Source organism: Callospermophilus lateralis, chromosome 13 (assembly GCF_048772815.1).
Source record: "Callospermophilus lateralis isolate mCalLat2 chromosome 13, mCalLat2.hap1, whole genome shotgun sequence".
Lineage (NCBI taxonomy): Eukaryota > Metazoa > Chordata > Mammalia > Rodentia > Sciuridae > Callospermophilus > Callospermophilus lateralis.
In genome coordinates, this window is record NC_135317.1 from 34,555,851 (window position 1) to 34,567,875 (window position 12,025).

The 12,025-nt window shown below is 41.4% G+C and overlaps 1 protein-coding gene across 1 annotated transcript; it reads left to right on the forward strand.

Moving 5' to 3' along the window:
- The first annotated feature begins 5,830 nt into the window (after positions 1-5,830).
- Skida1 (SKI/DACH domain containing 1) lies at positions 5,831-8,557 on the forward strand. The gene has a single exon (XM_076832404.1). The coding sequence runs from the start codon at positions 5,831-5,833 to the stop codon at positions 8,555-8,557; it is 2,727 nt and encodes a 908-aa protein (XP_076688519.1).
- The last annotated feature ends 3,468 nt before the right edge of the window (positions 8,558-12,025 follow it).

Below are 12,025 nucleotides of genomic sequence, written 5' to 3' on the forward strand. Positions count from 1 at the left end.
ACTCTACTTTCTCTGATTTTTCCCCCTACATTCAGGTTCGATTGTGAAAGGTCCTTGTGTCTCATAGGAAAATATTGCAACAAACAAGATAATTGGGGGGAAAGGCGGTTGCAGTAGGAAAAGTGGTTTTTCTTTGATAGTATTTAATTGGAATTAAAAGATTCTTGAGCTGTAAACATTCTTTATTTATTCAGCACACATAAGCAGGCATTGTTTTATCACCATCATAATTATGGTGTCCTTTAAACTGGCTGATAGCAGGAAAGATAAGGGAATGTGCCTGCAGATCATATCAGGTCTCACTCCTTTCTTTCCTTTCTTCCCTTCCTCCCTCTTCTGTGTCTCCACAGCTTCCCCCTACCCCCATTCCTTCCTTGGTCACTAGGGTCCCCCACAGCCCTTGAGATGAGAAGAGCAGGAAGATTGTGGCCTAACCATTTCTTACATCATGAAAGTAATTTGTACCACACTCTAATTTGATGCAATCCATAACCTCCTTGTCTCCTGTTTATAACTGCTTTTTAACTTGCAATATGTGTTATCTGAAGAGTTGCCTATTGCTCACCTGTGTAAAATCTCATCCACTAGGGTTTCCTGCTTTACCTTTGTCTCATTTAGAAAGCATACTCTTAGGGCTTTTTCAGAACAAAGCCTCACAAAACCCCTTTACCTCCAAGGATTTGCAAATTTATAAAGGCTGCATTGAATTCAAGATGGGTCAGGGGGCAAAAAAAGGGTAGAAGGTCACTGCATTTTGATTATGGGTCAGTAGACAACATGGCATATACTCTGTGTCCCAAACTTCTGTTAAGAACAGAATTTTTAAATGGCTAAGAACAGAAGGATGGCCCCCTTTGGAAGACTTGCCCCTGATATGTTTGAATGAGACCAAAAAAAAAAAAAAAAAGGAAAATATATCAAATTATAATTTAAGTTATTCTTCATTTTAGCCATTTCATCTTTGTCCATTCCCATTTTCCTCTTCCAAAAGTATAGGTGTGATATTAGATAAGTTTAACCAAGAAACTGTTGAGATTTTATTGTCCTGTATACTCCACTAATTCAGCAATATGAGACTTTATTATTATTTTAGACTTCATATTGTAAATATTATACATACTTTTAGTTACTAGTATAAGAGATTTCTTTTATTCTTCTAACCAGTATATTTACATTGTTGAGGCCTTTGAGATGTTCCTTATTCTTTTCTGTCTGAATTCACTGTGAACAAAATATGCCCAGCAATCACTAAAACAAATGTATATGGTGAAGAGTTAGGTGGTGGGGGTGGGGGGGTGATCCTTATTTAAATTATGTATGTATGGGTGAGAGAGCTTGGAAGGAAAAGGATTATTTTAATGCTCTTCAATACTTTAATTATATGACAGTTGTAGTGTAGAAATGCAAAAGTACTCTTAGGTTTTCCTTCAGGTTTTCAAAAGAACTTTCCCCATTAGTAAACTACTCCTGCAAATTGCTATTGCATTTCCCAGCTAACCATTTAAAAGACTGTAAATGCCGTGTGCATTACTTCGCTCCAGAGGAAAGAGGTCAGACTGAATTGCTATGGTATTTAAACATAAAATACAGTGAAAATAAATCAAAATAGAGCATCTGAAGGTAAATTTAGCACCTTCACATGGGATAAGTAAAGACAAATATGTTCAGATCTTCATCGTCCATCACTTTAAAAACTGAAAGTGCTGATTTTTTACAATAAATGCAGAAGTAAGTGGACATTAAGAATATATTTCAATCTGTATTTGCTACAGAGGGTTTTCCTTGAGTAAGCAGCTTTGTTTTAAAACTAAAATACTTTTTAGAATAACATGTAGATTATGCATTCCTTACTGAGTAAAGGATCATATTTAATTAACAAACTCAATGCATATCACATACATGCCTAAATTCACAACAATTCCCTGGATTTACAGAGATGGATATATATACATTAATGTTAATTTGGGCATATCACATATATGCCTAAATTCACAATAATTTCCTGGACTTACAGAGATGGATACACACACACACACACATACACACACATAAATGTTAATTTGGGCATACTCATCCACATATACACATGCATTATAAAAACTTAGAAGTTGATATATTCTTTCTTTAAAAAGAATTTGAATACAGTCCATCATCTGAATTGGGTTCATCTTTGATTGCAGAGCTGACATGGTCAACAAATTTATCAAAGAAACCCCCTGGCTTTTGAAGAATAGTACTTTATACATCTGGATCTGCACACCCAGGCAAAGTAAGTAAATTATTGCATAACTTTAAGCATAATTGATAACAGACACCTTTAATTTTTCATCCCCATTCTTTTGGCCAGCTTTCGCATTAATAATCTAAGCCATAAATGTTGGTAGCTATTGATCGAAATCCCCGGTGTGCATGCAAATCCATCTTAAAGTCCCCTGCCTTTCATGTGTGAGCGCTCAGGGGCCTCTGCTAGATCTTTTTATCGGGATCGACCCCCAATGTGCCTGGAGAAGACCCCGGATATGCAACGTGTGCTGATGGCCACAAGAAAGCTGTCACATTCTCCTGTGTGTGTGTGTGTGTGTGTGTGTGTACACATGCAGGAGCACCAGTGCTAGAACCTTCACACACACACACACACACACACACACACACAAATGATGGGAAGTTAAAGGAACAAAAGAATGTATTAGACAAGAAAAAAAGATGTGTAATAGGAGTATTAAAAATGTATAAGTGTAAAGGTGTCTGAGTGCATACAGAGACATTGCATAAATAGTATATATAGACACATTTCCCAAATTGCTTAGTCTTTATTTTTCTCTAATTGCCCCAACAAATTAATACCTACAGTTTAAGAAAATATTTAATATTCTACTAGTTTTGAAAGCCACATATATTGCCAGTAATTTAAAGGTGGAAAGAGAGGAAGGGAAAGAAGAAGGTAAATTTGAAATGGTTACTAAATCACGTTACTATGTGCAGGAGCAATAGGAGTGTGAGTGTGTGTGTGTGTGTGTGTGTGTGTGAATCTAAACAAGAATCAAGAACAACTAAACTACCTGCCCTCCCCCTAAAAAAATGACGCTCTAGCCAACCTTTTGTAAAGTCTTCTCAAAGGCCTTTTTGAGTTTACTATTTCTTAGCTGTTTGACTCTGGTCTAAATCTTAAAGCTGGGGGAGGGGGAGAATGGGCGGGGGTGGGTGGGAGGGAGAGGGCTGGCAGTATATAAGTGCATCAGGAGGAATTTTAAAACGACATGATTGTCCCTGGCAATAGACTCTGGTCATTCTATTTTAAAAACCAAACACCAGCATCTGATATTCCTGGAAACTTCGCTTTCTGTTTAAACCTTGTGCATTTTGCCTCCTGTGAAAGTGAAAGAGAAAAACGCGGTGTGATAGATCCAGATGCAAAAGAAAGCCAACTCGGTGGATGGTATTAGCTGTGACGAGGCATTGTTCATTGCTGCCTCTCGGTTACGTTTAAAGCCTGAAATATCACGAGATCCATTCAATGATCCTTCCCTCATTCAAGGGACAAAAATGTAATTTGCTGTAGCTCTGATTTCTTGGATGGAAATGCTAGCCTTAGATTTCAAAGGCAAGAACTAGACATCGCGGTTTGTACACACATTGATTAAGTTGAAGAGCGGCGATTACATCTGTGCTGAGTGCAACAGTAGTCCAGGGCTGACTTTTCAAATCCCAACCTCCTGAGTTACAGACTCTCTTAAATAGACTTCCTTAATTTCCGGATGTACTTCTTGAAATTCCCAATTCTCTTCAAAATTCCTAGGAAATTACAAGGAAGATGAAGGGTGGGGGTGGGGAACTATGGCTGAGATTTCATCTTGTCAAGCAAACTACCTTTTTGTGTCTGATTCCTGATTTGGTTTTGGTGTTTGTTTGGTTGTTTGTTTGTTTGCCATACCTACTCCTGTTAACCAGACCAGAGCAGGGAACCTGGAACTTTTGAATGTGAAGAAAGAAATTATTGTGCAATTTTTTTTTTCTTGCAGGCTCAGAAATATCCGTTTATTCTTTAACCACACGGATGTGTCTATTTTTGGAGGAAGAAGGAAACATAAATGCCTGGGTTGCATTTATGCTGTAGTTGCAAACATGGAACAGTTAAGAAGATTTTACCGAATTTTGCAAAGCAGCCACCAAACCGCCTTGGGATCCTGGTATTAAAAGTGGAAAGAACCTTGCTCTCTTTTTGGCAATATTTTGGACATCTTTGAAAACGACAGCAAACTATGCTTTAATTTGACTAAGAAGAGGTTAAACCATATTGATATTCATCCAAAGTGATTTTGTTGAAGCAGATGCTTGGCTTTCATGGAAAAAATGGGAGTTGTGGAAGATTCACCTAAACTACCAACCAAAAGCATCACAGACCAATGAAATAGCCTGCAACTTACATCAGCACTTTCTTTTCATTGTTGTTACGTAAAACCTCTGGAAGCACCTTGGGCGTTTTACGTTTTCTTTGCTGCAGAAGGAAGCAATCTGTTCCCTGGAATTCTGATCTGTCGTGAACAGGACCGTGGCAAAGGCTGTGTTGGGGACTCTTGGACATCCCGCCTACAATCCAGCCTGGTTAATTGTGAAAAGTGTACACATTTCTGGCTTATCTATGCTTTGTTATGGGTCTGACGTGAAACTACCTCCTCCCCACCCCACCCCCCAGCAGAAAACCGAAATCCAGTTGAATTGTTACACTGTTTCGGAGCTGGAGCCTTGAACTGTTTCCTTGGTCAAATAACTTTGTTTCTGGTTGTAAAAAGGCATTTCGGTGGGGGGGGGGGGGATAAGGAAAATCGAGAGAAATTCCAAACGTAAGTCTGTACTGGGTGGGGGGGGGTTTCACCGCGCGGTTTAACTTTGGAGCTCGGAGCCGGTCTCTTTCCCCACTCCCATAAGGGAAATACCAGACTATTCTGCACATTTTCGCTTAAGCTCCATTTTCCAAAGGAAAAGGGGGTGGGGTATATCTATTTGGACTTGATAATGTTTTTAAAATGCTTTTCTTTGAAACGATAATAGCTGTATCGGTAAAATGCAAATAAAGCAAAAATAGGCAATATTTCTTTAAAGGGGAATATACTTTTTTTTTTTTTTTTAAGCTTACACACACTGCTTCTGATGAAGTCTGTGAGTCAGGCTGTTTCTGAGCTCCGATAGTTTAATGGAAAGATTTATATACCGACTGTATTATTTACTTTGGGAGGGGAGGTGGCAGTATAAGGGTATGCTAATTAGTAGGAGATTTTGGGGGGAAGGGGTGGAATATCAATTTTTATTGCATCACCTGTCAGGAGTGTCCAATCAGCGTTGGCTTTAGGGGAATTAATTGATGAAGGTGTCTCCGGACGAGCTCACTTCACTCTGTCATTTTATTTGTAGCTAAAGCAGCGGCGGGAATAGCAGCTGCATTTCTTTTCTCTTTCTCCCTTCACATTCCATTATCATAGTGCTCCAATGGAGAAGGAATAGAGGGGCCCAGGTACTGATCTGCATCGAGGACTCAGAGCAACACACTGGCAGATCAGGAACCGGATGGTTTTTTCCCTCTTTTTAAAAAAAAAACGAAAAAGAAAAAAAAAAGCAAGAATCAAGTCAGTGTAATTTCATGGGGTTTTTACCCCCAATAATTTTGCCTACAGTTTGGCACTCCCTTCGCCGGGAATAACAGTCTTTTGTTATTTTATTAGCAGGATGCCTTGAGACACACGCAGCATCTGGCGGAGGATTAACATACATACATGTGTATGTATGCGTCACGTATATATTTACTGCAAATGGTGGGGATCATTTAGTGCCCGAGATGGGAGACCTGAAGTCAGGTTTTGAAGAGGTGGATGGCGTGAGGCTCGGCTACCTCATCATTAAAGGAAAGCAAATGTTTGCCCTCTCCCAAGTCTTCACAGATCTGCTGAAAAACATCCCGAGGACAACCGTGCACAAGCGCATGGATCATCTAAAAGTGAAAAAGCACCACTGCGATCTGGAAGAGTTGAGGAAACTCAAGGCAATCAACAGCATCGCCTTCCATGCCGCCAAATGCACGCTCATCTCCCGGGAAGACGTGGAAGCGCTCTACACCTCCTGCAAAACCGAGCGTGTCCTCAAGACCAAGCGCAGGAGGGCCGGCCGGGCCCTGGTCACAAAGGCGCCGCCGCCAGAGCGCGCCGCCGCCGCCAGCCCCCGCCCGGGGTTTTGGAAGGACAAGCACCAACTTTGGCGGGGCCTGAGCGGAGCCGCGCGGCCCCTGCCAATCAGCGCGCAGTCCCAGCGCCCCGGCGCCGCCGCCGCGCGCCCCGCCGCCCATCTACCTCAGATTTTTAGCAAATACCCGGGCTCGCACTACCCGGAAATCGTACGCTCGCCTTGCAAACCCCCTCTAAACTATGAAACTACCCCGCTCCAGGGAAACTACGTCGCCTTTCACTCGGACCCTGCTTATTTTCGGAGCCTTCTGTGCAGCAAGCATCCGGCCGCTGCTGCTGCTGCCGCCGCCGCCGCCGCTGCCGCCGCCGCCGCCGCCGCCTACTACCAGGCGTCGGCTGCTGGGCCCCAGCCCAAGGCGGCGGCGGGAGCCGGAGGCCCGGTGAACCTGACCTACCGGTGCAAGCGCAAGCGCGGGGGCTCCAAGGACTGCCTGCTCGCGCCCCACGCTGGCGCTCGGCGCTTGCTGCTGCTGCCCAGATCCTACAAAGCCAAGGCGGCGGCGGCGGCGGCGGCCGCGGCGGCGGCGGCGGCCGCGGCTGCCGGTGCCACTTGCCTGGAGAGGTTTCATCTGGTCAACAGCTTCTGCCCGCCTCCCCACCACCACCACCACCACCACCACCACCACCATCACCACCACCACCACCACCGGGCCCAGCAGCCGCAGCCGAATCACCACCCCCCTCACCACCACCGGCCGCAGCCCCATCTAGGCAGCTTTCCGGAGAGCTGTAGCAGCGACTCCGAGTCCAGTTCCTATTCGGACCATGCAGCCAACGACTCGGATTTTGGCTCCAGTTTGTCCAGTTCCAGCAACTCTGTGTCCTCGGAGGAAGAGGAGGAGGAAGGAGAGGAGGAGGAGGAGGAGGAGGAGGAGGAAGAGGGGGGCAGTGGGGCCTCGGATTCCAGTGAAGTCAGCTCGGAGGAGGAGGACTCGTCCACGGAGTCAGACTCCAGCTCCGGCTCCAGCCAAGTGTCAGTGCAGAGCATCCGTTTCAGGCGCACCAGTTTCTGCAAGCCTCCCAGCGTGCAGGCGCAGGCCAACTTCTTGTACCATCTGGCCTCCGCTGCCGCTGCAACCAAACCCGCTGCTTTCGAGGATGCCGGCAGACTTCCCGACCTCAAGAGTAGTGTCAAAGCGGAGTCGCCAGAGGAGTGGAATCTGCAGAGTTGGGCCCCCAAAGCGTCTCCAGTGTACTGCCCGGCCAGCCTGGGGAGTTGTTTCCCAGAGATAAGGAACGATAGGGTATCTGAGATTACATTCCCACACTCTGAAATTTCCAGTACTGTAAAGAGAACTGACCTGACAATTAACTGCTTGGCAGAGGGGGCCTCTTCACCTAGCCCAAAGACAAACAATGCATTTCCACAACAAAGAATACTCGGAGAGGCTAGGAAATGCCTACAAGCTACTCCTACTACACACTGTGCAGATAACAACACAATAGCTGCTAGGTTCTTAAATAATGATTCTTCAGGAGCAGCAGCAAATTCAGAAAAAGATTCCAAAATCCCTCATTGTCCTGAATTTGCTAAGGATTTGCCCTCTTCACAAACTGATCCTGAAGTGGATGCAGCAGCACTAGCAGCAACTAAAGTGGAGAATCTGTGCACTGACACAGGCGACAAGACATTGTCATTTCTGCACAATATTAAAATCAAAGTAGAAGACAGTAGTGCTAATGAAGAATATGAACCTGATCTTGTTACAAATAAGCTAAAGTGCGAGTGCAATGATACAAAGGGTGAGTTTTACAGTGTGACTGAAAATAAAGAGGAGGACGCCTTGTTAACCACAGCCAAGGAAGGTTTTGCATGCCCTGAGAAAGAAACTCCTTCCTTAAATCCACTGGCTCAGAGTCAGGGCCTTTCATGCACTTTAGGTTCTCCAAAACCTGAGGATGGGGAATATAAATTTGGTGCCAGGGTGAGAAAAAATTACCGAACACTAGTACTGGGAAAACGACCTGTCCTTCAGACACCTCCAGTCAAACCAAATTTGAAATCAGCTAGAAGCCCTCGTCCTACAGGTAAAACTGAGACACATGAAGGAACACTGGATGACTTTACAGTTATAAACAGGCGCAAAAAGGTAGCCAGCAATGTAGCATCAGCAGTGAAAAGGCCGTTTAATTTCATGGCAAATTTTCCTTGTCCACCATCACTCATTATTGGGAAAGATGGGGATTTGTGGCCAGCATATTCTTTAAACACCACTAAGGATTCCCAACCTCCTCACAAGGCCCATCCTATATGGAAATGGCAGCTGGGCGGTTCTGCAATACCTCTTCCACCTAGTCACAAATTCAGGAAATTTAATTCATAAAAATGTTTTGGAAGATATTTTCTTGAACCATATTACCTTCCTTTTGTTGTAAACTGCACAGGATGGTTTGTACAAGTCCATTAATGGTGTTACATTCCCTTTGGAGTCCTGGTTTATCGCATTTTGAAGACAGAAATCGGATTACTTTTTTTCCATTGCGGGTTTTTTTTTTTTTTTTAAAGTAGGGTGGGGGTGGGGTGGGAGAAGGGTTGGTTTACATACCACAGACTACTTCAGGCTAAAGACTCAAGTAAAACTCAGTTATGGTAGAGCTGGAACACTTTACTGTTTCAATACTAATAATGCACCGGTACCTCAATTCAACTGCTACAAATAAATGTCAAAAGGTTGAATAATAAATATTACAATGAGCCATTAAGTTTATGCACTAGATTTCAGATCTGAAAGTGTAACTGTTAATTCAGTGAAAGTTTGTTAGGTTACATGGTTACACAGTGAGGTAGCAAGAAGTTTCTGTGAGCCCAAAATGTAATTTTCTGGAGCTCTTGGTTGTGGGGTCTCTTTTTCTTTTTAATCCCCTCATTCTCTCTCCAAGAATAGTTGCACTTAACTTTAAAATTTTTTTTTTTAATGTAAAGATTGGGGTGTGAGTCCTGATTACTGATAAAAAGCTGCCTCATATAGAATAAGTAAAATATGGGATTTTTTTTTTGCATAAAAGTTGTGATTTTACTTTTACAGCCCCTCCTTGCAATTGGAAAAGTCCTTTTTGTGTTCTCATCCAAATGTTTTAAATAAGATGACTTACTCTTGTCCTGCTTATCTTGTTGTCTGAACATGACTCTTCAAACTTTCAGTACGATTAAAATATTTCTCTTAATAGCAGGATATTTTATGGTCTAACTCTTCATAGTGACAAAGTAGTAAATATAACCAAGAAAAAGAAAGAGGGGTCAGAGTTATAATACCCCAAATGAAAATGAACAGTTATTTCAGGGCTTTTGGTACTAGAACTCAGGCACTTGGATTTTATTACCTTATAGTTTTTTTCTGCATCTCTAAACTTCTGTTTTCAGACCATCTTGTGTATACAGCAGGAGAGTTTCTACTGCAAGTGACAATCAGAGGTGACTATCTATATTTGCACTTAAAATCAAAGTAGTTCAACATGCAAATGGCTAGGGTCTAGCCCTTGGTAAGGGCCATGCTGGTGTACTGTGTTGTGATGATGGAAGCAGTAAATCAAAATTATGGAAATTTGCACTGTTGAAAAGCATGCTTTAGCTTTATTTTCAATTAAAAACACTGTTTAAAATTCCTGGTTCCATACATTTCTACTTATTCCAGATTGAAGAATGGTTAACAGGAATGAATGGTTTTGTTGACATTTTCCCTTGTAATGTTTTTGCCTAAAAGAAATGCATTTATTGGGTGAAGTATTTTGTTGTAATAGTTTGTGATGAGGCAGGTCAGGTTTTGTGCCTAACACTGGTGGGTTTTTTTTTTTTTTTTTTCCTAAATAACAAGAAAATTTTACAAACTTGTTAAAAATCAAGTACTAAAAGTTTCAGATTTAAGAAAGTAAAACAGAGATCAGTTGTTGTTTTAAAAGTAGAATCTAATAATTTTTTGGTCCATCTCACTTAGTATGACAAATTATGTACCTCATATCCTTGCTATCTTGAATCTAAGAAGTTGCATCTATAGATCATAAATCACAAAGCAAAACAAAACACCAACAAAATGTTTACTGTGTGAATTTAAGTCACAATTTCTCATGGAAATTTAGTCTATTTCCCCCCTTTATCTTATAATTCCTACTCCCTTTGAAATTTTCCTTTTGTCTATAAATGTTTCAGATAAATCTGGATGGTCTCAGCCCTAATTGCTGTATATGCTCTGTGGTTTTCCTCTTGTAAAGGACAGAAGCTGAGGATACCTGCATCCAAATACATTTGGATGGAGTAAACAGATGCTTTGAACTGTCTCCCTTCCTTTCCTTTTTGAATGTTGCCAGATGTAGGTTCACTGGATCGCTTTTTATTAGAATGGTAGATATAGTCAAAGCAAAAATTCAGGGTTGTTATCCTTAAATTCACGTTTGTATATAATTCCAAAGACCAGTCCATGTTACAGTTAAAGCCCCAGAAAGCTGAAAAATTGGCCTCTCAGTCTGAGTTTTTTTCCTTTTTGAAAGGCAATACAGAATTTAGGTAGTGAGTTGTCCTGAAAAATGAATCTGTAAAGTGTGACACACATACTGGAAGTCTGTAATTTCTACTCTAATTACTGCTAAGTCAAGAAAGTTCAAAGTACAGTGACTATTACATTTAGACTAATACTTTCCTTGTTGGCTATGGACTCATTGTCTCTAAATTATAAATTGAGAATATATTTGAAGTCTACAGATCTTGGGTGTGGGAGGACTGTAAGATGGAATAAGCACAAATTAAAACAAATATACCCTATGGAATTTCTGACATAAAATATCAGCCTCCAGCTTTGACACTTGGTCTCTAACCCTCAGAGAATCAATAGTTTCAGTTTATAAGAGCTGGAGAATGAGCAGTATGGAGGCCGAGGAATTCCAGAGTGATACCATCAAAAGGAAAGAAATTAAATAGTCAACACAAATTTCACCCCACAGTATTACTATAAGCCAGCCAACCACAGCAAAACCTGAGTTAGGGCTTCTGTCAGGAAAGTGTACCAAATAGTATTGCAGTATATGGCAAATACAAGGTATTCTTTCAATTGCTGTTAGCCCCTTAGCTATTTTTCCCATCCTGCTATGGGAATTATTCTCAGTACAGTTTATTTTATTTGGGTTGTCTTATGATTAATGGAAATATCTAGATTTTTCTAACATGCTATAAATGTCCTATTTGTTCAAAAGTTAAGCCTTATTGAGAGTAAAACAAAAATTACCTCCATTGATAGATTGCATTTTTACATTTAAATATTTTCAGGGAATAGATTTTTAAAAAGTTACATGGCTCCAGGGTCATTGATTCCTGTGTCTAAATTAGCTCAACATTCATAGACTTGAGGAAAATGCAGGAAAAGCCTCTTTCTCTGACTTTTTGGGGAAACAAACTTGTTTGGTTTCCTATGAAAGTAATTTCCCAGTAACACTGTAAAGTGAAGATTTAATTATTTTTTTAAGAGATGTGTTGGACTTTTTTCCATAGTCAGGTTATCTGCCTTTACAGAAAATGCAGCTTGATCCACCCCCCCCCCCAACTATTTACTTTTTAGAGTGGGTGTTCCCTTCTACTGGCTTACTTGATTACAGTGGAGTAATCTCAATAATGGTTGTTTATTTCAAAATCAACAACAAGGAGCCACCACTAAACAGCAATAACACAAAATGATGGGCTAGTGTGTGGATTTTTATCTTGTTCCAGTCTGGGTGACTTTCAATGGTCTAGAAATTCCTCAAAGTTCTTGTCCACAAGATTTGGATTGGGAGTTTCTGCTGATATAAGAATGATAGTTTTGTTTGCA